Genomic DNA, 27,774 nt, shown 5'->3' on the forward strand with positions numbered 1-27,774 from the left:
TCACTCCCCGAAGCTGAACATCTCAGCTTCTTTCTCCTTCCAGAAGGCGAAGCTCCGGTCGATGTAGCCACAGATGTCCTCGCTGTTGAAGCTGCCCCGCTGGGGGCCGGACCCCAGCCTCTGTGCCGCGGGCCCGGGGCCGCCGCTGGGGCCGGCATGGGGCAGGGGCCGGAGCGGGGTCAGGCCCGACTTGCGGCCGGGCTCTGCGCCCCAGGGGTGACTGCGGCTGGAGCCGAAAAAGCGGGCTTTGATGTCCTCGAAGCCGTCGGTCCAGGCACGGCGGCCGGCAGCCACCTCGTCCGTCACGGCCTTGTGGAAGGCGCGTGCGGCCTCCCAGCCATGGGCGCCCAGGTGCTCGAAGACCTCGAAGCAGAGCAGGTGGCGCATCTTGCGCTCCTCAGCCGACAGGTCGCACTCCAGGAGCTGGAAGTAGCCCAGCATGAAGAGGTCCAGCGTGAGGCTGCCGTAGGGCACCGGCGCCCCGTCCACGTGGGGCAGGAACTGCTCGGGGGACAGGGGGCCATGGGGCCGCCGGCTCAGCCGCCGCAGCTGTCGGGCGGGCACGTGGGCCAAGATGGACTTCCAGTTGCCCAGCAGGTGGGCGATGATGCTGCGCTGCTGCCACAGGTGACCCAGCCGCGGGCTCTCGCTGGACGGCGGGGAGGGCAGCTGAGGGCCCCCGGCCGCCTCCCGCCGCCGCGGCTCCACGCGCCGGGCCTCCAGGGTCCTGCAGGCCACCGTCTTCAGGGCCGGCGTGTAGGCCGACTTCTTCCAGTGGCTGAGGAAGAGCATGACGATGCGCTCCTTGCGGAGGCTGGCCAGGTCGGGGCCAGGCACGGCTCCCGCCTCCGACGGGGCCTCCTCGCAGCTGATGCCCGAGTCGCTGGCCTCCTCCGCGTCGCCTGGCCCCGGCTCCCCTGCGATCGGGCCGCCGCGGGGCTGCAAGGGGGAGGGCCAGCAGCCTCTCAGGCACGGCCCCGGCTGGGGCCCCAGCTCACAGGGGCCAGGGCTCGGGGTGCAGGGCCGGCCGGGGGCCGACTCGAAGTTGCCACGAAGTGTCCGCACCGACACCCCACACTCCTGGATCTCGCGCTGGGCCTCGCTCCTCGGAGGGCTGGCTGGGGCCTCCCTGGGGGCCTCCAGTGGGGGCCTCTCCTCGCCTGGCACCAGCCCGTTCACGCCCTTCAGCAGCAGCGACAAGCTGCGCACCAGCCGGGAGACGTGGCTGCACCAGAAGGGCAGGGGCTGCGCGCCGGGCGTGGCCTGCGGAGCCCCCACGGAGCCCTCCGGCTCGACCTCGGGGCTGGGGCCCTCCTCGCCCTCCAGCCCGGGCGCGCGGGGCAGGAAGTGGCTGTTGACAGTGATGCTGACCAGGGGCGCAGGCAGCAGGGCCTGCAGCTCGGCCGCCAGCCGGCCCAGCTCGCTCTCGTACTCCTGGCAGCGGCGCCGCAGCTGCAGGTCTGCGATCTGCTTCTCCAGGTACACCAGGTCGTCCTCGGTCAGCAGCTCCCCGAAGGGGCCCAGGATGGCCTGGTGAGTCTGCGAGTACCGCCAGGCCGCCTGCTCTGTGGCGCCCGTGCTCCCGCCGTCGTCCTGGGCACAGGGAGGGCAGCTCAGCGGGGCCACAGCCCACATGGCGAGTTCCTGCTGGACCCCAGCCCAGCCCCTGGACACCCGCTGGCCACTGCCTGGACCCTGAGGGCAAACGAGGTGAGCGGCCAGCCCCGTTCCCAAGTCTGAGGCTCAGGGCAGTCACCCACCCTGGAGGGCCCAGTCTTCCCCTCAGAAGGGGTAAGGGTGCCTCTGCTCTGCCACCCGCATGTCCTCCTCAACTCCTCAATGTTGATTTCAAAGACTCTCTCTCCTCAGAGCCCCCCAATCCCTCCACAGAGTCTTCTGCGGTTGGACGGCAGCCCTAAGGATGGGCGGCCTCAACAGCTCTGCTCTCAGTTCTTGCAGCACGTGGCCAACTTCACCCAAAACACCACCCCTCGAGGCTTCCCCTGGCACCAGGATACAGCTGTGCCCCCAGCACTCACAGTTTGCGGGGGAGAACGACACAGAGAGCCTCCGAGCTGGGCCCCCTCTGGGTGCAGCTCTGTGCCCACCTGATAACTTCTCTGAGACCCCTGATGGAGGCCCTGCATCTGCCCCATTTCACAGGTGAGGGGACTGAGTTGCCAAGAGGCCCGGGATTGTCTGGTGCCAGGTGGCACTCTGCACAAGTAAGTTCTGATTCCTTGTCCCAGGAGGCCCGGGGAGGGGAGCAGGTGCTGCAGGGGTGGGGGGGAGCTGCTGTCCTGGGCAGTGTCCGGCCCACAAGGGTCAGGCTGTGACTGGGCCAGGCTGTGACTGGGCCAATCCCTTCCCCCTTCAGTCTGTCCTTCCTGTTTCCCGGAGTTCTTCCACATACCCTTGGCCCTGCCCCAGGGTCAGATTCCAAAGGGCTTCCTGGCTGTGGCAGGAGGCCCCACCCACCCCTGCCTGGCTCCACCCTCAACCCCATGGGTGTCCATCTCGGACTTCGAGGACAGGCTGGGCCATTAGACCAGCGCCACCCAACACTTCTGAGATGAGGGGATGGCATGCCGAAACCTGCCGTGGCCATTAGCCACCTGGGGCTACGGAAGTGAAATGTGGCTAATGCAGCTAACTGAGGGGCAGGGGGGTTATTTTTATTTCATTTAATTCACTTAAGTAGCCACATATGGCTGGCATTATTGTATTGACAGGCAGCTCTAGACCAAGGGTGCAGAATACATCATTCAGACAAAATTGCATCCCTCCAGGATAAGACTCTACAACAACGGTCCACATGGTAGCCAGAGGGAGCCTGTTGAAATCCAAGTCAGATCACAGCCCTTCCCTGCTCAGATTCTCAACGGTTCCGCCAAGGTGATACCTGCCTGACCCCTCTCCGACCTCACCTCTGCCCACCCTTGGGCCAGCCCATCCGTGCCTCAGGACCTTTGCACTTGCTGTTCCCTCTGCTCCCAATCACTTGTCCCACATTCCCATAGGGCTCCCCTCTCACTTGCTTCTGGCCCCTGCTCAAGGCCACTCCCCAGAGAGGCTGCCCCTGACCACCCAGGCGGAAGAGCCCCCTCCCCTTTTCATTGCTTCACTTCTCTCCTTAGCACTTGGAACCACCCTCAGCGCAGTTGCCCAGTCACCCCGCCTTCCCTGCTGGAATATAAGCGCCAGGGGGCGGGGCTGGTCTCCTTCACTGCTGAGAACAGAGCTTGGCACACGGTGGGCACGGGATACAATCGTTAGATCCAAGAACATGTGGGGACCACATCATTAGAGATGAAGGGTTACAGGTGAAGGGACACAGCCCTCAGATCTGGTTCAGCTTCATGGTCTGGCAGAAGAGGAAGCTGAGGCCACAGAGGGACACGCAGTGGCGTTCCGGGTCTCAGGACTCGAGGTGTGTGCTCAGGGACCCCACCTTCCACGTCCACCAGCCAGTACAAAGCCTCCTGTTCCCGCCTCCGCCCTCTACGCTCTGGTCCCACCCGGGCCCCGCCCACCTCCCACAACGCCACGCCCCTCACCCCATCCGGCCCTGCCCTCCAAGCCGGGCCCCGCCCCCTTTCAGGCCCCGCCCCCACCCTCGTCCCCGCCGGGCCCCACCTGGACCTCGGGCGCTGCAGCTGCGCCCAGGCGAGCCTGCAGCTTCCGCACCATCACCTGCCGCTTCCACTCGGGGATGGGCCGGCCGCGCTCATCCCGCGTGGGCACCAGCCCGTCGAGGTCGCCCGCGGGCAGCCCATCCAGCTGCAGCGCGACCAGGCTGTCCGGGGCGCCCCGCGCTGCCGTCTCCGTCACCTGTGTTGACAGGCAGGTCGTTCAAGGCCCCTGTGGGCCCCTGGTCCGGGAGGGAGCGGAGGGGAGGACCGCCCTGGGCAAGCGCAGCTGAGGGAGGAGGGGCGGTGGAGGCTGACCAGGTAGGGCAGGGGAGCTGACCACTGACAGCACCCCCAGCCTGTCTAAGTGTGAGTCTTCTGAGGGCAGGGACCCCGCTGTGCCCTGTGGGACCCAGGCACGTGTTGGGAGGCTTGCTGGCTGAGAGAGGCAATCAGAGATACCGCCCAGGGCACGCCATGTGGATGGGCAAACTCGTTTGGGGAACAGTTGCATAGACAAGTTTGGTGGCCAATTCTGGACTGCAGGACTTGTCAGAGCCTTTAATGTGCTATGTGCACTGTAACTCTACAAGGGGGCAGCACGATGCAGCACTTCCCAAACTCAAAAAGAGCATCTCAGGGGCTGAGAGTTCCCAAGACCCATTCAGGGAAAGGGTGGCTGGATTTAAAAGGGGCTGGTGCCCAGAAAGAGAAGGAGTGGGCCGCTGGGAGCCCCCCGAGGAGGAGAGCAGTGGGCGCCAGGCCCACCCTTCCCATGGACTGATGCTTCCCTGTACCGTGACAGCAGCATCTGTCAGGATGAGGGGCTTGGGCCACTGGAACCCCCTGGAATCAGAGAAGTGTCCCTCGTCTACTATGATGGGGAGACAGGTTGCTTCTGGCCTTGGAATCTCCATCTCCTCAGATGCCAGCCAGTCACCCCAGGGGCCTCCTGGAGGAAAGGGCCTGGCTGCCCCAGGAGTGACCTGGCTGGGGCCCACACAGGAGAACACGGTGAGAAGCCAGCCGGGCTTTGGCTGGGGTGCCTTGGGAGACAGGGATACGGCGGGGGTTCTCACCATAGGGACGGCTGTGGCACCGGTGGTGACCCTCGGGGGTGCTGTGCGGGTCACGTGCTCCCTTGGAAGAGGCTGGTCAGGCTGGCCGGGCCAGGCTGGGCTGAGAGACGCTGCCACTGGAAGGAAGGGGCAGCTGGAGTCAGAGAGGTCGGGGGATGGGGAGCAGAGGACCCCGGACCTGGGGCAGGACCGGCCTTCCTGAAGTACCAATGGACTTGGAGCCAAAGGCCCAAGCAGCTCCCTGCCAAGTGCCCTGGGACCTGGGCAAACTCATTCATCCCTGGCATTCCAGAGGTGTCCTTGGAGCCCCCTCCAAGCCCTGCCGGTTGGGGAGCCTGCATTCCACCCACCTCATCCCATCCCATGGCCCGTCCCCCCCTCCCCAGCCTCTCCTGTAGCCTAGAAAGAGCTGGAAAGGGCATAGGGTTCCGTGGTCTGGGGATCTAATGCAGCCGCATCAGACCACAAACCTGTCCTTTCACCGCTCCTGCCTCCACTAAGCACGCACGCCGCACGCACCCCTACGTGTGACTGTGTAACTGCACCCGTTCCATGAAGCACGCTGACCTTCCCTGCACATGGGGCCTCCCGACATTCTTCATGCTAGTCCATTGCCGTTTCATTTTCATAAGTGCTGTCACGGTTCCCTAACGGGTGGCGACCGCTCCCCCGCCCCCTGCTGGAATCTCAGGGAACAGCAGCGGACTCGGAGGCCCCTTCAGACACAGCCTCTGATTTCCCTCTGCACAGGCTGAGGCCCAGAGAAGGGAGGAGGCTGCCCGAGATCTCAGCGGCAGGAGAGTCAGGCCGCGGGGGCTTCAGGGCTCACAGAGAGACGCCCGAGGGCTGGGCAGGAGGCTGTTTAATTGTGGTTGTGGAGTTTGTCCTCACTTGAAAAAGGCAACAGGACAATAAAGGAATCCTGGAAGAGCGGGGGTGCTGGCTCACGGGAAGGGGTGGCCCCGGCCCTGTCCTCAGTGTTCTGCGTGCCCAGATGCCGAGGCTTCTGCTCCCCACCTCCCCCCGGCCCCTTCGAAGGACCTCGGAGGTGAGGCCGGAAAGGCCCGCTCCCAGCACGCACAGCCCAGGCCAGCCCTCCCTGGAGACGTGTACGCACCAGCGGGATCCCCGACACCTGGGCCCCCTCTTCTTCCATCCTCCAGGGAGTGCCTTGCAGCCGACAGCGGAGGAGGGGGGAACGGCGGCGGCGGCGGGGGCGCCATCAGGAGTGGCACCTGGGGGCAGACAGGCCTGGTCACTGGGAGGCCCAGGTGGGGGTGGGAGGCATCCAGCAGGCTAGCCCCGGCCCGATCTTCCTGGGGCTGGGGCTGTGCATCTGAACGGAGCTCGGAGAGGTAAGTTTGCGGGAGTGAGGGGCAGCGCCCCTAGAGGTTCTGTCCACCCCTCCACACTGGTGAGCAGCGCTCCCCAAACATACCCACGCACTTGTCTGAGAGTTCACCCCTCGGTGAAACCCTCGTCTCAAGGCCCGGCTCCCTGTGGAGGCAGCTTAACTCAGCGGCTCTGGGCTCTGGGTCAGGGTCTGGTGTCCCCCTCGTGCTCACTCACCACTCCTTGGCCTTACAAGAGACACGTGCACACTTGCACACACACACCCTCCCTGACTGTCCCCTGACTGTGCTGAGACACACTGCCTGGACCTGCCCCCTCTCTCAGCCCTGGGCATAGGGGAAACCACAACGAACTTGCAACTCTTCTCAGCCCCGTAAACAGTGCGGCCGTGCGACCGCGCCTCAGAGCAGAGGCGCTGTGCCCAGGACCCACCATGCAGTGTCTAGGCCACTCTCCCAAGGTCCACCCGGAGACAGAGACCACCAACATTGGTCCCCGGCAGCCTGGGGTCAGGGAGATCCATCAGCCCCACTCTGGGGCTGCAGGGGCACCCGCATTTCAACCCCATGTCTGCCCCGGGTCTGGGGCGAGGCACAGACCTGGCCTTGACCATCTCCCCTGCCCTCAAGCGCTGACTGGTGGGCAGCCGGAAAGAATCCTCGACCTGGAGGTGCCACTGCCCCCTGCATCCCCCCCGGCTGAGGCCTGCAAGGTCTCAGCTTTTGCATCTGGCCAATGGGAGCCAAGAGTCGAGACTGGAGCACGCAGGCTGCTGTGAGGCCGCAGGTGGTGCGTCCCTCCCCAGGCGGCAGAGAAGTTCTCCGGGAGGACGCTGAGCTGTCCTCCAAGGACTCCAGAGCCGGGCTTGCTGCCTTTTGGTTTAAAGCTGAACGTCAGAAGACTGGCCGGCCGTCTTTCAGATGACGTGGCTCCCGGCTGAGCCAGGATGGCCTGAGCGCACACGGCCACCCCAGCTCGGGTCCCCAGCAGGGAGGGCCACTCACGGCGGTCTCTCTGGGCACCCACCACCGGCTGTCAGACCAAAGCGCCTCGCCCCGCTCCCTCCAGTGGGTAGCTGCAGCGGAAGGTGGCCTCAGGGCTGCCAGGCGGGGCAGAGGGGCTGGTACCAGCCTGCCGCCCCCAGGCGGGACACGTGGTTTGGCGCCGGTGTCACGCATGGGTGGTTCGTGCTGCAGCTCTGTTGAAGGTTCTCCAGTCTCTGTCTTGAAATTCTTAATCAGTTGTTAACAAGAAGCCCACGTTTTCATTTTGCACTGAGCCCTGCACGTGATGGAGCTGGAGCTGCAGGGCCAAGTCCCCCGGCCACGCTGAGTGTCCCCTGGCTCACCTGTAGGTGGGCCCTGTCCCTCCCGCGGGCAAGGAGGCACAGGCGTTAGGTGGCCTCCCCAGCCTGGGGGATTCCCGTCAGAAGAATCCCCGGCTCTGCAGCCACTGCCTCGGGCCCCTCGGTCGCATTCCCATCCAGGACCCTCGGCCAGGCGGAGCCACGGGGAGGGGGACACAGCCCAACCCCTTATCTGCCACCGCCCTGCACCTCATACCTCACTCTCTGCAGGAATCTGTGCCGAGAGCCCAGGAGCCCTGGTCCGACAGGGCGGGGAGTGTCCGCCAGGCCCCAGCCGGGAGGACCTTCAGAAGCAGGTGCTGGGCTGTGAGCACAGGAAGCTGTTGGCTGTCCTGGACCGTTGGGGGCTGTCGCAGCTGCCGCCCCCAGGAGCTGGAGGTGTCGCATTAATATTTGAAGGCTGAGGTGTCGGGTGGCCCGGCGGGCTTGGGCTGGGTGTGGGATCCCTTACCACTGTGCCTTAACCCTCCGCAGCGCAGGGGCCGGGGGAGCGGACCCTCGGGAGAGGTGGGGGAGACCTGAGATCCCTGGTCACGCAAGAAGGGACCACCCAGATGACTCCCGCAGTACAGCCCTCCAGGCACAGATGGGGAACCCAAGACTCAGAGAGGCAAGGGGCTTTCTCAAGGGCCCACAGCTGGGACGGGGCAGAGCTAGACCAGAATCTTACTTGAGACGCCCCTCTTTGCTCCTTCCAGGACTGAGAGCCCCTCGAACAGCTGCTCCTTTCGTCCAGGGGCATCAGCAGTGGAGGAAGAGGCAGGCGGGTGGGGTCTCTTACGCCCCTACCGAGGATGCAAAGCCCTGGCCGCGCTTCACCCGGCTCTTCCTCTGGGCTGCCTTTGCACGGGAGGAACCCAAAGGAGGAGTAGGCTGCTCGCCGACTGCTACAGAACACGGGCCTTCCCAGGCTCAGGGGTCCCCGCCTGTGGCACAAGTGTGTGCGCGCAGCAGCCATCTGGGCCCATATCGGTCACACTGGGACTTGGAGGCGGGAGGGGATCCGACCAAACACGACGCTTTCTCCCTGCCGTGTCTCCGACCTAGGAATCCCCTGTCTTCTTCCAGCGTCCGCAAGGCAGGAGCCCGTTGGCCTAGGAACTTTATGCAGGGTCGAGTCAGACCCCAGACCCCACGGCTGGCGCCGACGGTCTGATGGGCAGAGCAGGGCTGAGTCCCAGGTGGGCCCCGGGCCCCTGCACAACCAGGACAGGGCTGTGAGGCTGCCGCAGTCTCCCCTGCTCCCTGCCCCTGCCTGGGAGCCCGCAGCCCCTCCCCGCAATTGAATCTGCTCTGGGGTTGAGGGGCAAGGGCTTCCCAGTCCCTGCAGAGTGAAGGGCTCAGCTGGGGTGGCTGGGGCCCTGTCATTCCGGGGAAGATGGAAGAGGCAGGAAGTTGGTCCAGGGCCCAGGGGGATGGACTTGGTGCCAGTACAGTACCCACAGCCTGGGAGACCTCATGCCACCTGGTCCCTGAGGCTGGAGTCTGCTCCAACCCTCACCAAGGAGAAGCCTTGTGGAGTCACTCAGCGTCCCCCAGGCCTGAGTTTCTCTGCCTTTGCTGGGAAGAGGAGGGGTTACTGAGAGCCCCCGGCAGGGCCTGGCACACGTGGCACTCAGACCTCTTTGCTGTTGTTAGCACGGTGTCTTGATGATCTCTGAATTTCGGCGGGGACGGGGGTCGGCTGTGGTGTTTCCCAGGTGACAGGAGTATCCACATCCCCGTGTCCCTCATTCAGGCCCTGGACACTAACCGAATCTACGAGGACCCGAGGGAGTGGCAGACGTTGGGTCCTGACGTTTGGGATTCTGACAGCTGGGCGTGTGCTGCCCCCAAAGGGGGCTGTTGCCCTAAGGTTGGCGGTCAGCCGGCCCTGGGCTGGTGCCCTTCCCATGGCCTGGTGTCTCCTTTTCTGTGTTTTTGATGAGATTTGAGCAGCGCCATGCCTGCCATGCATTATATATCGAGGACAGCTGTGGCGAGCCGGGTTACAGGCCTGTAATGCCACCCGGGCCGAGAAAATCATGACCCGCAGATGGGCGACGGCTGAGATTCGGTTACTGGCTGCACGGCCAGGCCCCGCCCCTCCCTGGGGGAGGAGACTGCCCAGGGGAGTCCCTTGCCCTCTCTGGGCCTCAGTTTCCCCATCTGTAGAAGGAAGGGGTCCTAGGGCCCTTCTGGACCAGGGGAGGGAAATTAGCACCCCCGTGTGCTCACGGCACACGTCTACCGGCCAGCAAGCCTCCTAGTTACATTATACAGGTGAGAACATCGAGGCTCACAGACGCTCAGAACTGGGGTGCCACCCGGCCGGGAAGACTCGCTCCAGCTCTGGTGAGCACTGAGTGCCGGGCTGGGGGCAAGCTGAAGGGCTAGGCTCCCCCTCCTGGGCCGCTACTCCTCACTGTTGCTGCCGTCCAGCGTCTCACTCTAACCTGGCCCTGCAGCCAGGAGCCCAGCTGCCCGGCCCACTCCTTGGGGGTCAGAGAGGCCCAAGCCCTCACTGTGCAGAGGGGTACCCCAGGCCCAGGGGGTGGCAAGGCTTGGTCAAGGTCGAGGTGGTGTGGTCGAGGCAGGGCCTGGCCTTCCCGCGCCTCGCGGAGGCCCCGCAATGGGCAGCGGGTGAACCCAGGCCCTGCGAAGCCTCCCAGGAAGGGGGCGCCTCCCACAGGGCAGGTCTCCGTTCCCCGTCCAGCCGTGCCCCCCAAGGCTGCCTCTCTTGGGACCCACGGCTCCCTGGGGGCAGAGGCAGGCGGCCGTGTGGAGAGGAAAAAGATGACTTTCAGCACCTCCCCTGAGCCCGACACAGGGAGAGGCCACGCGGGCGACCTCTGGATATCGTGTTTCCATCAATACTGCATCAGGCGCGCAGCTGACAGCCTGCCGTCTGCGGGGCCGGGACTGCCGGTGAGGCGGGGGCTGGCGGGGAGCAGTGGATCCCAGGGAGGTGGCCCAGCCTGCCCGCTCTCCACCACCGCAGGTGGGGCACGTGGACGGGCTGGACACCGCGGGCCGGAAGGCCGGGAGGGGAGGCTACACAGACAGGCCAGCCCGGCTTGGGGAGTCCTGAGCGGAGGGGATGCTGCCTTGTATCCTGTGGCGACACCAAGGAGGCCACCAGGACCAGGCGAAACCGCAGGAAGCCTGACATGGGCTGGTCCCCAAAACCCTGGGGGCTCAGGAGAGCGCCCAGAGCCTCCACCCCCCTAGGAGAGCTGGGCACAGTGGCCAGGAGGGGCTGGCAGATGTGCCAGGACCTGGGGATGGAGAGCAGGGGGCAGAGACCCTGCTTGGACAGAAGGCTCAGCCGCGGGCACCGCCGTGTGGGCTGGGGACAAGCAGGGGACCCCGGCCAGAGGCCCGGCGGCACCTGCTCCCTGGCAGCCGAGCAGCTGCCCACCCCCCCTCCAGGCCGGCCCCAGGGCCCACACGGAGGCTGGGGGCCCAGGCGGCCAGGGCATCCCTGGCCGCTGGACTGCAGAGCTCTGTCCGCTACACCAGGAACCCACTGAGTTCGCGCAACTTCTGGAACCCAAGCCAGAAAGACAACGCTTATCATACGATAGCCAATCGAAGGGTTAGTGAATAATCAGCACATCGATTACTTCAAGCAGTGAGTATAGTCCTGTTTCTGAAACCACGACACCAGGACAAACCAGGACTCCCAACTCGTGTGCCCCGAAGCACCCCTGGCCTTTGACCCAAGGCCTCCTGGGTGTGGCTTTCAGGCAGTGGAGACAAGAGGCTCTCAGTGGTGGTCGGGTGAGGACCAGGCCACTGGCCCGGGGCCGGGGCCGGCAGCTCAGCCTCAGCTGGTCACGGATGCTCCGGGGGGCGCCCCGAGGGAAAAGGAGGCACGGCAGCCCCTCTGGGCCTTGGTGCTCTCACCTGAAGGCAGGGCCAGGCAATCCCAGGGATGCCTTCCGAAGGGGCGGCCGCTACAGAAAACTGCGGCACGATCTGTATTCGCCGCCCGGGGCCTGGAGTCAGGGGTGGAGGCCGGGCGGGAGGGCGCTGGCCCTACGCTTCCCCACCGCACACCCGCCCGGCCACCCTCACCTGTCCACTCGCTCACCCGCCTGTCCACTGCTCCACTCATTCGGCACACATGCGTGGTCCATCACGTGCTGGGGGCTGGGACCCACGAGGCCCTTGCCCTTGCGGACCGAGGCCCGGCGAGGTCACGTGCCCAGGTGGGAGGGCGGGACGAGACTCTCCTCTTCCGGGCTGCACGGGGCTGGCCCGCCTCACTGGGTCACCTCACTCAGGGCCCAGGGCCCTGCTCCCACCCCCGGGGTGTCTTCAGCCTGACACAGCGTCACCCAACAGCAGCCCTGGCCGGAAGCATGGATCCCAGGTCCTAAGTGTGGTTGCTGCGGCCCAGGTGGAGGGCAGACCTCGGCCGAGGTCCAGCCACAGCCCAGCACTGGTCCCGGCTGTCACGGCCCCGGTCGCAGCCCTGGTCCCGGCACCGGCTCAGGCGCGGCCAGGCCCTTTCACGTGACAATGACACTGCGTACGCAGACGGCTCCCCAGCTACCCGGCCGTCAGCGCGGCAGGGGTCTGTCACCCGGGGGTGGGGGGGCGGGGGCGGGACCGCGAAGCTTACCGGCCGGGTGCTGTCGCGGAGGTACTGGGCGCAGTCGCGGTGGCCGTGGTACTCCGCCAGGTCTGCGGCCGTGTAGCCGTCCTCGTCCCGCAGGGCGGGGTCCACGCGGTGGGAGAGCAGGGTCTGGCAGCACTGTGGGGAGGGCACACCCGTGGCCGCACCGCCGGCCCCCCCACCCAGCCCCGAGCTGGGGCACGGCCTGAACCCGTGCCCGGACCCAGGCCGCCCTGCCCGCGGGCACCGGCATGCCCCTGTCCCGGGTGGGAACCCCAGGCGCTCGCGCTCAGGAGCTCACCAAGGGCCCAGCTGGTCAGTCAGCGACCCAGCCGGATCCTAGCCAGGCAGCCTGACCCCGACTCTGCCCTTGTAACCCTTGCCTCGGGTTCAGATACGGAGCCGGGTTCCATTTTTACAGCGACCTTCGGAGGCGTGTGTCATTTTCACACGAAGAAACCGGGGTGCAGGAGGCTAAACACCGTGGCTTCACCCCAGGACTCCGGGCCTGTGCCCTGCCCACCTCCCCCTGCCCACTCCTTGGCCTCCGGTCAGGCCTGGCACTCGATGAGCCCCTCTTCTTGGCCCCAAGCCTAGGCGAGCTCTGGGGGCTCCCACCCTCACCCTCTGCGTCTCTATGTCTGAGCTCATGGCTCCACCAGCCACACGCATGCTCCCTCCTCGCTCAAGCCGGGCCTGGGCCCCCTTGTCTCCCTCCTGACTGGTCCTCTGGGCTCGTGTGATGGGAGCTGGGAGGAGAGGAAGGCCTGGAGGCCCAGAAGCTGGGAGGAGAGGGGAGGATGGAGGAAAACAAAGCGAGAGGAGATCCGGGTCTGCGAAGGGCCCTTTGTGAAGGAGGCTGTGAAGGGCCCTTTGTGACGGAGGCTGCGATGGGGTGCGGGGGGAGGATACAGGGCGCTGCAGGAGCCGGCCGTGCGTCCAGAGCGTGTGTGTGTGGGGGGGTCACAGTGGAAACGCAGTGGAGCAGGGGCCCCCGGAGTGTCAGGCCTGGCCCCAGATGGGCGGGGACGGCACCCCGGGGGAGGGAGGGGGAGGAGAGAACTTGCCCCCCGAATGACGGCGATTACTGCTGGCAAACGATGGTGACCCATTTGTGAGCAGAGGGTGGGTGGTTACAGATGACCAAGAGTTAGGTCTGGAAATCCGTGAGGTAGCCGTGCCAGCGGCAGAAACAGGTGGGCAGACGGACCCGCGTCAAGGAGGAGAGAACCAGGCAGGTACCACCAGTCCACTCTCCAGAGTCAACGTACAAAATGGACTAAATGTGAAAGGCATCTTCCTAGAGCATTACAGGCAACAAGGAAGTGAGGGCTTGTCAGACCAAGCTCAGGACACAAGGAAAATCCTGAGGGATAAGCCCACCACTCAGAACAGCTTTCGCCCTAAGAGCAGGCTGACGCAGAAGAAATGGCTCTAACCAGAGCAGCTGTGTCACAGGCTCACGAGACTAGGGAGACCAGCAACAGTTCAGGGTCCACTGCAGGCTGGGCCTCCGCCCTCAGAGAAAAGGTAAAGCAGGAGCCAGCCCACCCTCTGCTTCCTGTCACGCAGGTGCTCCAGGAATCTCAAGCCGGATTGTGGACTAATATGATCCACGTGTGCCTGTCAGCCAGCAGCAAGTAAGACGTCACCTGAGGCCCTAAATAATGATGTGCAGCATCGACTCAAACAAAACCAGCAGCACAAGGAAATAAGATACCAGAAACGAGAACCAGAGGACCCAACACACAAAGAAACAGACCCACAAAGTCCTGAGAAATAGCAGACCGTAACACAGCTGTGCTCACTGCTTTCAAGGAAGTAAAAACCAAGCTTGAAAATTTAGGCATGGAATTGTAAATTCTAAAACGCGGCACAGATTTTAAACCATCAACAGAATGAAAAGGCAACCTACAGAATGGGAGAAAATACTTGCAAACAATGTGACTGATAAGGGGTTAATATCCAAAATATACAAAACAGCTCATACAACTCAATATCAAAAACAACCCAATCAAAAAATGGGCAGAAGGGACTTCCTTGGTGGCACAGTGGTTAAGACTCTGCACTCCCAATGCAGGGGGACCGGGTTCGATATCTGGTCGGGGAACTAGATCCCACATACTGCAACTAAGAGTTCACATGCCACAACTAAGGAGCCCTCCAGCCGCAACTAAGGAGACCACCTGCTGCAACTAAGACCTGGCGCAACCAAAAAAAAAAAAAAGGGCAGAAGACCTAAATAGCCATTTCTCCAAAGAAGACACACAGATGGGCAACAGGCATGTGCAAAGATGCTCAACACCACTAATTATTAGAGGAATGCAGATGAAACCCACAATCACCTCACACCTGTCAGAATGGCCATCATCAAAAAGTCTACAAACAACAAATGCTGGAGAGGGTGTGGAGAAAAGGGAACCCTCCTGCACTGTTGGTGGGGAAGTAAACTGATACAGCCACTATGGAGAACAGTATGGAGGTTCCTTAAAAAACTAAAAATAGAACTACCATACGACCCAGCAATCCCACTCCTGGGCATATATCTGGAAAAATGAAAACTCTAATTTGAAAAGATACTATCACTTTGAATTACTGGTTTCCTCATTAATTAATGAATTAAATAAAAATGTTTGACACAGGCTCATTTTATAGTTGAATGAAAGTCATGATTACCAGCACTTTATCCTTTAACATGTGGAATCATTGCAAATTCACGATTAAAAATCAGACAGCTGGAGACGCAAACGTCAGGTTCAGCATTGCCATTGGTGATGTCATTTGCTCAAATAGTGAATAAATTTTGGTAAAGTGCTAAATAAAACAAAAGTCTATCTTCCCTCAATATATACAATCGGACCATCCTTGGAAAACTCTTATGTATATTAAAACTATGAAGAAACATTGGTGTATGTGTACGTATATTTGAATTTAGGTTCTAAGCTTAGATAATTACATGTACTTGAGTTAGGTTCGAAGCTCAGATAACTACGAACAGGTTTTCTACCTACATACCTGTCCGATTCATTGGGAACTTGCTTGGGGCACAAGACCCTTCCTCACTGTGCAGGACTGTTCTGGAACAGCGGGCTACCCGGCCTCCCCCACAAGAGCACCCCAATCGTTGTAACAACAGAAACAGCCCTGAAATTTCCCAAGCCGACCACTCATCTACTGCAGGTATTCTCTGGTTCCCGAATCCTTGGTCACATACTAAGCAAGTGCTCAATAACTCTTTGTTCAATGAGTGTCTGCATGAAGGAAAGCGTGGACATGAATCGTTGACCATTAAAGACTCTAAAAAATTAGCCAGCACAGAAAGTCGACAGAGGCAATCGTCTGCTCGGAACGCCTTTTTGGGGACTCACGATACTCAATAAAAATTCTCTCTTGAATTAGCAGCAATGTTAAGCTAGGTAGAGAACTACCAACGAGTTTTAACTGCATATCTAAACCTTGAAGGGACCTCGTTTACACCTGTCTTCTGCTGTTTCCTCTTCAACCTCCTCAGCAAAGCCCCAGACCACACCCCATCTTATGGCAACTTCCCGGTCCACAGCGAGCCCTCCTCCAAACAGCCAGGAAATCATATGCCCTCTTCTCGGGATCCCACAGCAGCTCCCAAATGGCTCCTTACACAATATTAAAACTAGTTCAAGGTCTTCCACCACTGACCTCTCACTACAAGCCCCAGCTTCTACTCTCCACTCTGTCCTAGCACCCTGAGCGCTTATAACCCTCTCTCCCTTGCTAGAAACCCTACTCCTTCCGACATTCACTGCTTTAAGAATGACCGTCTTCCAATAAACTCTGTGTCAGTAACTCAAAAAGAAAAGAACGACCATCTCTATGAATTCTTTCTAGATTAGCTCAGCTAACGCTACTCACATAGGTGGTTCTCAAATTTGACATATATTAGAGTCACCCGGGGAGTTTTTTTTTTTTTTTTTTTTTTGCGGTACGCGGTCCTCTCACTGTCACGGCCTCTCCCGTTGCGGAGCACAGGCTCCGGACGCGCAGGCTCAGCGGCCATGGCTCACGAGCCCAGCCGCTCCGCGGCACGTGGGATCTTCCCAGACCGGGGCATGAACCCGTGTCCCCTGCATCGGCAGAGGACTCTCAACCACTGCGCCACCAGGGAAGCCCTTACCTGGGGAGCTTCAAGAAGTCCTGATACGTGGGCTCCCTAGGACCAATTAAATCAGAATCGCTGGGGTAGGTGGAGCTCAGGTATTAGAATATTTTAAACCTGTTCTGGAGAGTTGTAGTGTGCAGCCACCTTTGAGAACCATTACACCAGTGCTATCTACCACACTTAAAATCCTAAGCAAAATGTTAGCAAATTAAATTCACCTACGTATAAAAGAGATCGTTTTTCATGACCAAATTGAGTTTACTCCAAGAATGCAAGGTTGGTTTAACATTTTAGAGAGTAATCAGAGTAGAAAGCAAGGTCTTGAAGAGACAGTTGCACACCCATGTTCATTGCAGCATTATTCACAATAGCCCAAAGGTGGAACCCAAATGTCCACTGATGGATGAATGGATAAAGATAACGTGGCATAACATACCGTGGAATATTATTCAGCCTTATCAAAGAAAGAAAGCCTGATACATGCCACAACATGAATGAACCTTGAGAACATTATGCTAAGTGAAATAAGGCAGTCACAAAAAGATAAATACTGTATGATTCCACTTGTATGAGGCCCCTAGGGTAATCAAGCTCATAGAGACAGAAAGGAGAATGGTGGTTGTCAGGGGCTGGGGAAGTGGGGATGGGGAGTTGTTGCTTAATGGGTACAGACTTCCCGTTTTGCAAGATAAAAGTTCTGGAGATGTGTTGTACAACAATGTGCATATATTTACACTTCTGCACTGTACACTTAGAAATGTTTAAGATGGTCAATTTTATGTGATGTATTTTTTACTCAATTAAAAAACCAAGTAATCAGTGTAATTTGTGACATAAGAAAGACTGAGATACAGCAAAACAAAACACATACTAAACTGTCATCATCCCCCACTGGGGGTGCTAGGGCAGGAGCTCATTATTCTGAAGTTTTATTTTTAAAGGGTGGGGGGGAACTGTCACAGCTCGGGGGAGCCTAAGGAGACAAGATGATGAAATGTCACGTGGTGTCATGGAAGGGATCCTGGAACAGGAAAAGTACGTCAGGTGAAAAGTAAGGAAACCTGAATGAAGTATGGACTTCGGTTAGTAATATTGTATCAATTTTGGTACATTAATTGTGACAAACGTACCATGCTAATGTAAATTGTTAATAATAGGGGGAAATGGATGTGAACTCTGTGAGAACTGTCTGTACTAGTGTCTCAATTTTTCTACAAATCTAAAACTCTTCCAAATTATTCTAAAATAGAATTTATTGGGGCTTCCCTGGTGGCACAGTGGTTGAGAGTCCGTCCGCCGATGCAGGGGATACGGGCTTGTGCCCCGGTCCGGGAAGATCCCACATACCACGGAGCGGCTAGGCCCGTGAGCCATGGCCACTGAGCCTGTGCGTCCAGAGCCTGTGCTCCGCAATGGCAGAGGCCACAACAGTGAGAGGTCCGTGTACCACAAAAAAAATAAAAAATAAAATAAAATAGAATTTATTTTAAAACGGGGTGTGGCGTGGGGTGGGAATGAAGCATTATCCTATATTTCCTGGATGAATATATTTCTGGAATTGCTAACAGATTAAGACCCAACAGACAAATCAATAATGTGTGGACTTTGCTTCGCTCCTGATTACAGCACAAGCAGGGAAATGGATATTAGATGGCTACTAGACAGACTGGATATTAGATGATATTAAGAAATTATTGGGGGCTTCCCTGGTGGCACAGTGGTTAGGAATCCGCCTGTCAATGCAGGGGACACGGGTTCGAGCCATGGTCCAGGAAGATCCCACATGCCGCGGAGCAACTAAGCCCATGTGCCACAACTACTGGCCCTGCACTCTAGAGCCCGCGAGCCACAACTACTGAGCCCACATGCTGCAACTACTGAAGCCCACGTGCCTAGAGCCCGTGCTACACAACAAGAGAAGCCACCGCAGTGAGAAGCCCGCTCACCGCAACGAAGAATATCCCCCTCTCGCCGCAACTAGAGAAAGCCCGTGCGCAGCAACGAAGACCCAACGCAGGCCAAAAAATTTAATTAATTAATTAATTTTTAAAAGTAGTCTAAAAAATAAATAAATAAATAAAAGAAATGATCATGAATTATTTTTAGGCGTGATAATGGTTTGAGGCTGTGATAAGAAACAAAGGGAGTCTTCGCCTCCTGGAGAAGAGTCCACTGAAGTATTTATGGATAAAAAGATGTGCCTTCTCTGACTTGCTGTTAAATAATAGTGCGGTGGAGGGAGTGGCCAAGAGAGGCCAATGAGCTGAGGCAGGAGGCTCTGCTCTTGTGTGTTTAGAGTTTTCGTAACAGATTGAAGAGGAAAGCAGCTGTCAGCCTTGAGGCCTGAGCTATTTTATTTTCGCATTAAGGGAGGGTGAGGCGGTGGTGGTCTCTTGGCTTATCGGTGAGCTTCTCGGGCTCCTATAGACTATTTCACTTGAAAAAGATGCTGCTGCTTAAAAAGTTTTTAGAGCGCTGCTCCAGCCACCCTCCCGATTACGGAGCCGGAGGCTGGGAGACGGGCGGCTGCCTGAGCCTCGCTGCAACGGCTCAGGGCTCTTCAGGCCACCAACCGCCAGCGGGGACCGCCCTCCCCGCCTCCCACCCTGTCACCTGCTCAGCTTCTTCTCTCGTGTCCAGGACAAAAGGGATGACTGTAGGGGTAACTGCAGGGTCTTCCTCTTCTCTGAGGACTGCCCTGGCCCGGACTGAGGTTCACGCCTGCCCTTCCCCTCCCTCTAGATAGGGGCGGATTGGGGGCATTGAGCCAGGGAGGGCTGAGTGGTGGCTTGCAGGGGTGAGAGGAGGGGGGCTGGGGTGGAGGGGTGGAGGGGTGGTGGGGTGGAGGGGTGGTGGGGTGGAGGGGTGGAGGGGTGGAGGGGTGGTGGGGTGGAGGGGGGCTGGGGTGGAGGGGTGGTGGGGTGGAGGGGGGCTGGGGTGGAGGGGTGGTGGGGTGGAGGGGTGGTGGGTTGGAGGGGTGGAGGAGTGGAGGGGTGGTGGGGTGGAGGGGGGCTGGGGTGGAGGGGTGGAGGGGTGGTGGGGTGGAAGGGTGGTGGGGTGGAGGGGGCTGGGGTGGAGGGGTGGAGGGGTGGTGGGGTGGAAGGGTGGTGGGGTGGAGGGGGGCTGGGGTGGAAGGGTGGTGGGGTGGAGGGGGGCTGGGGTGGAGGGGTGGTGGGGTGGAGGGGGGCTGGGGTGGAGGGGTGGAGGGGTGGAGGGGGGCTGGGGTGGAGGGGTGGAGGGGTGGTGGGGTGGAGGGGTGGAGGGGTGGAGGGGTGGTGGGGTGGTGGGGTGGAGGGGTGGAGGGGTGGTGGGGTGGTGGGGTGGTGGGGGGCTGGGGTGGAGGGGTGGAGGGGTGGAGGGGTGGTGGGGTGGAGGGGTGGAGGGGTGGAGGGGTGGAGAGGTGGTGGGGTGGAGGGGTGCTGGGGTGGAGGGGGGCTGGGGTGGAGGGGTGGAGGGTGGAGGGTGGAGAGCAGGAGGGACCCCAGGACTCCTGAGAGTCAGAGGAAGACAATTTCAGCAGCGCTGCCAGGAGCTGGACTGGGCCTCTTTCTGATTCTTCAGAAGGTCCTTGCGCCTTCCCATGACTCTTGGTGGCCGCCCTGGGCTGCATTCACACAACGCTGCTCAGGCTGGGCCCCAGGGACACTTTGGGTTCCAGCTGGAAACAGCTGTCCAGAATGTAGGCCCAAATGGGATACCCGGTTGCACCTCAGTAAAGACTGGCCTTTCCTGGGCCAGGAGCATGTTGCTCACGACGGCAGATGCAGCAGGCATCCCCGGGCACTGTGGGAATGACACGGGAAAGCCCGGGAGCCGGCATGGGATGAGCTGACTCACTTCGGAGCCCTGCTGGGTGGGGCAGTGGAAGAGTCAGCCTGTGCGCTCCCCTCAGATGCAGCCCTGCCTTTACAGGAGGTCAGTGGGCAGGTGATGCCAGTGCGGGGCCAGTGGCTGACGGCCAGGTCTATTCCCAGCGTTGGACCGTAAATATTTGAACACCATCCCTGCCTACTCTGGATTTCTGGATGCTGTTTCCTGGGAACTGGGCCACAGGAGCCCCCAAGGTCTATCTGGATCATAGCGAACCCGCCAGGGCTCTGCTCCCAGGCTGCTCCCATCAGGGGGCCAGCAGCTAAAAGGCCCTCCGGGGAGGACCGGCAGGAAGACCGCTCCCTGAGCGGGAACCTGGGGAGTCTCTGTGCTAAGGGAGGGGCCGAGCACACAGATTTTGTTCCCAGCTGGGTCAGAGTCTGGATCCTGGGCAAGTGACGGGCCCTCTGAGCCTCAGTTTACCTGTCTGTAAAAGGGGACTAATCACATCTATTCTACAGGGCTGTGGTGAGGGTTAAATGACTTATTCATAGGAAGCCTTCCAGGACTGCTGGCTCTCGGAGGCCCCCCAGCCCCACCGCGCACCCTCCCCCGGCCCCTGCCTCACCTCCATTTGCCCGCTCTCCGCTGCGTCATGGAGAGGGGTCCCACCCCAGGAGTCTCTCATGACGGGGGCGCCCATCAGCAGGAGCCGGTCTAGAATGGGCGTGTGGCCGCCTCGAGCGGCAAAGTGGAGGACGGTGGCCCCCTCGTTATCCCGCGCTGTCAGGCCGATGTCCGTGAAGGTGACCTGAGGGACGAGGAGGGGGGATGGGCCAGCTGAGGCTGGACGGGGGTGACCACTCCTACCTCGGGGCAGGAAGCCCTGGGACAGAGCTGGCTCCTCTTGGCGCGTCCCGGGCAGCATGGGAGGAAGTGAGCTCAGTGATTTTGCTGGGAGACTCCACGGTCCCCAAATCTGCCCCAGCCCTGACCGTAAGCTGAACACCCCCAGGGGCTGGTTTCACACATCAAATAAAGAAATGCCTTTGGGCGGCACCTAAGGGACAGTAAGCAGATGTTTGCTGATGAAGGGAGGGAGGGAGGGAGAGAAAGGACATCCTGGCACCAGGCCTGTTTGTACCCTATCACGTCTCCAGCACAAAGATGCAGGGGTGCTGGGAGGCGGGTCCTGAGCAGCCTTCCTCATGGTGGACCCAAGCCTGGTCACCCTGCGGCTTGGGCCCCGTCCTGCTGGCAGCCACATGAGTGACTTCTGGCCGGCCCTCCTCACGGGCCCTCAGCTGCCCCTCTGTGAGGGCACCAGTGGGCTCTGGTCCACGGCACCCGGCCAGGCCCGTGGGCACGCAATGGACTGCGTGCACCGGGGCAGCCATGTGACAGTGAGGCGTAAGGGGCTCTTCTTCTGCCTTCCTGATAGAAGGGGCTGGTGGATGTGGCGTCACCCCCTTTTCTCCCTCTTCCTGCCTTGAATGCGGCCAACTCTCACCATGAGGGAGAGGCTGGGAGAACAGCAGAGATGTGACCCAGTGTCAACGGCCTCTACGTGGGAGGGACAACCTTTCAGTGGCTCAGTGCACTGGTCACTGCAGCCAAACGCTGGCGTCTGTTAGAAAAAGGCCAGTGAGCCGGGAACAGAGACCCTCCCCTCGGCCAGCTCCCCGAAGGGAGGGGGCGCCCAGCGCTGGGTGGGTGAGCCAGGCTGGACGCCGCCCCCTCCCCTCTCCGTCCACCCTGCAGGAGGCGGGGCTGGGGAGTCACATCTGGAAAAGCCTTTCTGGCCCTGGGACCCCGTGGCCCCAGCTGTTTCTCGCGGGATGAGCCCCTGTGGGGCTCCATGGGGCTCGGTGGACATTCTTCCCTCCTGCCCACCCTCCCCCTGCTCCTGGGCACCCCCGCTGCTCCGAGCTGCTTCTCCTCACCCTGCACAGCCCACTGGCTCACTCCCACACCGTGTGCTGAGCACCTGCTGCGATTGTGGCCCTGCGGCCAGAGATGACCAGGACTCAGGCTCCCGCAGGGCGAGCAGTCCAGGTCTGGGGACAGGCACTTTTCTGGGAGGCCAAGATCTGAACTACAGTGAGGGGACATAAGGACAACTCCACCCAGCGGCCCGGGCGGGGCCGATGACGGGAAAGTTAGTGCAGCAGGAGCCGCAGAGCTTTCTCCTGTGAGAGGAGCTGGCCGTGTAGGAGGGGCTGCAGCAAGGGGCCCTGGGAGGGGACTCAGCCTGTACGAAGGTGCGGCTGCCTGAGGGGCTGAGGCCAGCCTGGGAGATCCAGCAGCGAAGGGAGGCTGGAGGCAACTGCTGGCAGCCTCTGAGGCCAAGGTGAGTGGCTGGAGGCCAGATTCCTTCCCTCCTTCACTCACTCATCAAACATCTCTGGAGCCCTTACTATGTGCCAGGCACAAGGAATGCAGCAGCAGGGCTGCGCCACTGCTTCCTGGAGCGGCTGGAACTTACAGCCTGGGGTGGGAACAGACAACCACCAAGATGAAGGCAAACACAACGTTCATCAGTGTTGGTACAGGACAGACGGCAGCAGAGCAGGACGGGGAGCTGGGCCAGGTGGCTGCCATCCTACACAGGTGGACAGGGGATGCAGTGGGGGGGAGGCACATCTGGGGAGCTGTCACCAGGCAGAAGGTGCAGCACGTGCAAAGGCCCTGGGGCAGGGAGGCCGGCCTGCTGGAGGGAGGGCTGGAAAAGCAGGCCCCATGCGAAGGGAGGGAGGTTCTGAGTGAGGAAGGGCTCTCCCTTCTCCACCAGTGACCTGCGTGACCTTCAGAGATACCAGCAGACCCTGGCGCTCCCAGCTCGCAGTCCTTCAGCGGCTCCCCAGTGCCCCAGGAAAGAGCCCAGGTCCTCCCGGGGCCTTGGTCTGCCTTTCCGCCTCACGCCACCCCACGGGCTCTCCCAACTGTGACTGAGCTGGGCCCCCGCTCCTCCAGGAACCACCCCCCCTGCCCAGCCACCTCCTGCCCAGCCTCAGTTCTGCCCCTCCCCAGAGAGACCTCTCCACTCTGAGACTTGGCCGGGTCTCTGTAATGGACCCTCAGAGCTCCCAGGCCAGGGTTTTGGTGGCGGAGCCAGGAAGTCCTCAGCCCTGGAAGAAGTGTTGGCGGAAGGCACCCTCCTCAAGCTGGGTCACTCTGTGTTCCTTCTGGAAAGAGGTCTGGGTGACCCTTCCATGGGTCCAGCGGGCAAGAGGGGAGGGGTCTGGCCCTGGGCTCCAAATGGCCAGGGCCAGGCACTGCCTGTGCCAGAGACAGAGCAGCTGGGCGCCACCGACGCTGAGGACTCCTGGGGGAGGGGCAGGAGAGCCCCCAGGGGGCCCTGCACAAGCCCACGGTCCTGCAGGGGCTGACTTTCAGTCCGCAGCCACCTCCAGTCAAAGCTGTGGGCTCCGGGCTGCACCACGGGGCCGAGACTGGGCCTGGCATGTGGGTGCTCTGAGCCATGGGCCGGCCCATCTGCTCCCCCAACCACCGTGTGGGTCCTCGGACTTCCTGCGGGCAAACTGAGACCCAGTTTGGGTGTGCCGCGCCCACCCCAGCCGGGAGCCACTCGCTCGAAGGCGGTTCTGCAAGCCAGTTGCCAGCTTTCCCGGCCCTCCCCTGCCCGCGCCCCCGGCGGCCCCTTACCAGCCAGACGACGAGCGAGTAGTGGCCGCGGGCAGCGGCGGCGTGCAGGGCGCTCATGCCGTCGAGGGCGCGCAGGTGTACGTCGGCGCCGCAGTCCTTCACCAGGAACTGGGCCAGGTGCAGGTGGCCCTCCTGGCAGGCCAGGTAGAGCGGGGAGGCGCCGCTGCGCGTCCGCCGGTTCACGCCGCTATGGGGGAGGGCGGGGTTCAGAGGGCGCTCGGCCCGGGGGTCGCGGGGAGCCGCTCCAGCCAAGGGCCCAGATCGGGGAGGGGCGTCCCGGCACCTGGCTGAGCTGTTGCGGCCACCCCGCTTCCCGGCTGAGGTGAGGGGCCCAGCCGGCCACCTGTAGCGTTGCACAGGTTGCGCACAGCGCAAGGGCACGGGGTCGGGGCGGGGGTGAGGTGGGCACGGGCCGCCGGAATCCAGCTTCCCCTCCCCCACCCCCCTCCCCATCAAGATGTGCGCGCCGCCAGGGGTTGGCCGGCAGAGGGCGCTTCTTAGGGGGTGACTAGCCCAGCAGGGCCTGCAGTGGACGGGTCAGGGAACCTCCAGAGCTGGGGGCCTGCTCTGTACAAGGGGCCAGTGATCAGGGCAGTAGCCCTTCTGTGGTGCCCAGCCCTAGCATCGGAATTCCAGGCCCCCATGTGGATGGACTGGGGCAGGGTCGTCAGATTTCCTGCATCCGGCTTTGCCTCTATGGTGCTGCAGGCCCAGGAGAGTTCTTAGTCCCCAGGGCAGCCCCTCCCCAAACCGGACCCACGCCCTGTTGACAAAGACTTCACCTCTAGGTCCTGTGGTCGGTGCCGGTGGGAATGTGGGCCCTGGGGCGGGGGACCTTCCCGTGTGCTTGTGTGTGCTTTAATGTGAAATCTTCCACTTTTCAAATGACAGAAGCTGCTTCTAAAACTGCCGGTCTAAGAGACACTCTGTGGCCGGCCGGGCCCGGGGCAGCTGGTGTGGACGCTCTGGGGAAGATCCGCAGAGGCGAGTCCCGAAGGCCTTTGCCGAGGGGTCGGGATGGGAAGGCCCAGGGACAGGAACACTGTTCCACAGCTGAGCTGTCCGGTCTCGTCCAGGAGCAACCGTGGGGTGGCCAGGACAGCCAGCCGGCCAACAAGAGGCCCGCAGAGGAGAAGGCGTGTGGTTACAGAGGCAGGCAGGTTTGGGGGACAAAGGCCAGGTCAGGTGTGGGGCGGACACGGAGTCCCACCCCCAGCCAGGGCAGTAGCCCTGAGAACAGACGGTGGGGGGCAGGCCACGTGCACGGCACCCTAGATGGCCCGTTGTGTGCCCAGGGTATCTTTTGTGGGGCGCAAGGGCCACAGCGGTGCCCACGATGGGGAAGGGGAGTCCCGCTGCCTGCTCCCCCGCCTCGCCATCCACCAACTCCAGGTGGTGGGACAGGGGTTCACAGTGTCAGGAACCGGACAGTGTGGAGGGAGAATTCAGGCCGACCTGAAGGGGCCCCCAAGTCCACTGCACAGCCTCTGCTCCCTTCGGGTGGCTTGAGGGGGCCACCTTCCCAGCCAGGGGAAGCCGGGCCCTGAGACGCCCCCAGGCAGGGCCGGGAGCTGCCTGAGCATATAGAGCGCCTCCTGCTCTGACTGCTGCAGCAGCTTCCTCGCCGTTCTCACTGCCCCCTCCACGCTCCGAGCCTCACCCCGAGCGCTCTCCGCCCGCGCCTTGGCCACAGACTTGCCCCTCCACACTCCCCTCCCCCAAGGCCCGCCTCCAAGGCGGCAGCCCCTCCTCCGCCGCCGCCTCGGTGCGGCCTCCCCAGCACCTGCACCCCCCGGACTGCCCAACAGGCGGCGCTGCGGCTCCTCACCTGCCGTGGGCGGCCGTCAGGAGCTTCAGGCAGGTCAGGTCCCCGCTGACGGCGGCGTGGTGCAGCGGCAAGGCTCCTTCCAGCGTCTCCAGCGTGGCTGCGTGGCCCTCTCGCAGCAGCCACTCCACCAGCACCGGGTGTCCGAAGCGGGCGGCCAGGTGCAGCGGGGAGACGCCCGAGGAGTCTCGGTCCTACGGAGGCACGGGCGGGGCGGTGAGCGGGCGGCGGGCCCGGACCCAGCCCTGCCCGGCAGCACCAGTGCGGCCAAGGCCAGCCGCCCGGCACCACAGCGCCCGGGACCCCGGCAGAGAGCTTCCGCCCCGCCCCTCCGTCCGGCGTGCTCCATCGCGGGGCGTGCGGGGGGAGGTCTCTGGGACTGAGAGGTCGGCGGCAGGGCCAGGATCAAGTCCAGGCCTTCTGGGTCCAAGTGCATCCGAGCTCCCTCCCCTTCTCTGCTCGCAGTCAGAGCGGCTTCCGCTCGCCCAGCTGCGCCCGCGCCGGCCGGTGGCCTGCCCCGTGTCCAGGGCTGCGGCGTCTCTGGGCCTCTGCCCCATCCCCACTGAGCGCCCACCCGCCGGCCCCCGAGTCCTCTTGCCGGGGACCCTATCCACCGTGGGCCTCTGGCAGACCTGGGCGTTCTCCCAGGCACAGAGGTGGCCCCGCTCCCGCCCCCGGGGTTGTGCGAAGAGCCGCTGAGGATGAGGACGGTGGCCTGGAGGCTGTTGGGACGCTTAGGCTGTGACCGCTGAGTCCTCCCCGTCCCGGACCGAGCGGGTCACGGTGATGCCCACCCCCCGACTCCGGCCTCTGGGAGGACGTCCTTACACCGTCAGAGCTGGCTCACCGACCTCCCGTGGTCCTTCACCCCCACACGGAGCACCCACCGGGCCGGCAGGAGAAGGGAGAGGCGGGCCCTGAGACTCTTCTCTTCACATCAAGGTTCTCGTCCCACTGCCCCCCACAGCTGCGCCTGTGCTGTCACCCACCGGGGCCCCCGGCCGTCCAGGCCGGTGCCCACAGCTCCCGAGCCCGAGTGCCCACCTTGCTTCTCTTCGTAAGGACCCTTTTCTAGACCCTTCGGAAACAGGCCCACGGATCAGGCCTGATAAGGGCTCCGTGAGATCGCCACTGGCAAGGCCAGGTGCCCCTGGGTGGGACGTGGGGAGGAAGAACAAGGATGGCCACTCTGTGCTGGGCGCTGGGGGACGCGAGGGGGTTTAGGAGGTGCCCACTTTGGGGGCGGAGGGACGTTGGGCAGAGACAGACGCCATTGACTGTGCCGTGGGGCCCGCGTGGTGACTCCCCGAGAGGAACAGCCCAGGGCCGAGGTGCCCAGGGGAGGCCGAGGGCTCCGGATCCAGCTCTTGGCTCACGCCTCCCTCCATCCCCATGGACACGGGTCCCCCCGCGGCCACCGTGCCCGCTCGGCTCACCTGCAGACCGCAGCCCCCTTCGCGCACCAGCCAGCACATTTCGGCCAGGCTACCGGTGGCGGCGGCGTCATGCACCGGTGTGGCCCCGTTATGGGCCCGCTGGTTGCCGGGTAGCTGGGCCCGCTGAACCAGGAACTTGACGCAGGCCAGGTGGCCGGCCCGGGTGGCGTGGTGCACCAGGCCAGCCCCCAGGGCGTCGGTGACCCCCGGGCCCAGGGCACCCGCCTCCAGCAGCCGCTCCAGGGTGGCCAGGTCCCCATCCTTGGCGGCCGCGAGCGCCCGCTGCTCCTCCATCCACCCGGCCGGCTCTCCTCGACTCACGCACAGGCCTGGGCTTCCTGTTTCAGGCGTGGACGCAGCTCCCGGCTCCGGTTACCTGATAAGCGGCGCACAGGGCAGATGGGAGGCGGCAGGGGGGTGGGGGGACAGGCCTTGGGGACCGGGCCTCCGCAGCCCAGCCCCAGCCGCTCCCGCGGCGCCCGGAGCTGCGGTGGGCAGAGGGCGCGGGGGAAGGGCCCACACCGGGTTTGGGTTGGGGGTGGGCGCTGGCCCAGGGGGCACTGCCCTGTGCTGGCCCACGACTCCTCCTCCCGTGGAGCGAGGGCTGGGATGGACTTCCCGCGTCGAGCAGGTGTTCACAGTGGCAGTGTCCTTTCCAGAAAGCGGTAGGCAGCTGCCCTGAGGGCTGTGCTGGGCCATGGGAGGCCACCTGGGAGACCCTTCTCACAGGAGGGCAGACCCATCCAAGTGGAGCCCTTTCTGGGGACCTTAAGTGTTTGGGACATGTTGTCACCCACCGGGAGCTGGGGGCCTTCCTGGCCCCTGAGAAATCTATGCTGGATCCTGGCCTCAGTTGGCCTTGGAGGCTCCGT

The 27,774-nt window shown here is 62.3% G+C and overlaps 1 protein-coding gene across 2 annotated transcripts; it reads right to left on the reverse strand.

Moving 5' to 3' along the window:
- ESPNL (espin like) lies at window positions 1–27,309 on the reverse strand (the record flags this gene model as incomplete). 2 transcript variants are annotated; one of them, XM_082658165.1, is made up of 9 exons in its annotated part: window positions 1–1,593; window positions 3,637–3,831; window positions 4,709–4,818; window positions 5,826–5,943; window positions 12,037–12,168; window positions 20,604–20,786; window positions 23,642–23,828; window positions 25,470–25,660; window positions 26,903–27,309. In XM_082658165.1, 9 exons carry the CDS (start codon window positions 27,194–27,196, stop codon window positions 1–3), a joined length of 3,003 nt encoding a protein of 1,000 aa, XP_082514291.1. The 2 variants fall into 2 exon arrangements, with proteins under 2 accessions (XP_082514291.1, XP_082514290.1); XM_082658164.1 differs by having other exon boundaries at window positions 4,721–4,824; window positions 26,903–27,196.
- Between the last annotated feature and the right edge of the window lie 465 nt (window positions 27,310–27,774).

Source organism: Grampus griseus, assembly GCF_964374135.1.
Source record: "Grampus griseus genome assembly, chromosome: 7".
NCBI classification, from domain to species: Eukaryota; Metazoa; Chordata; class Mammalia; order Artiodactyla; family Delphinidae; genus Grampus; species Grampus griseus.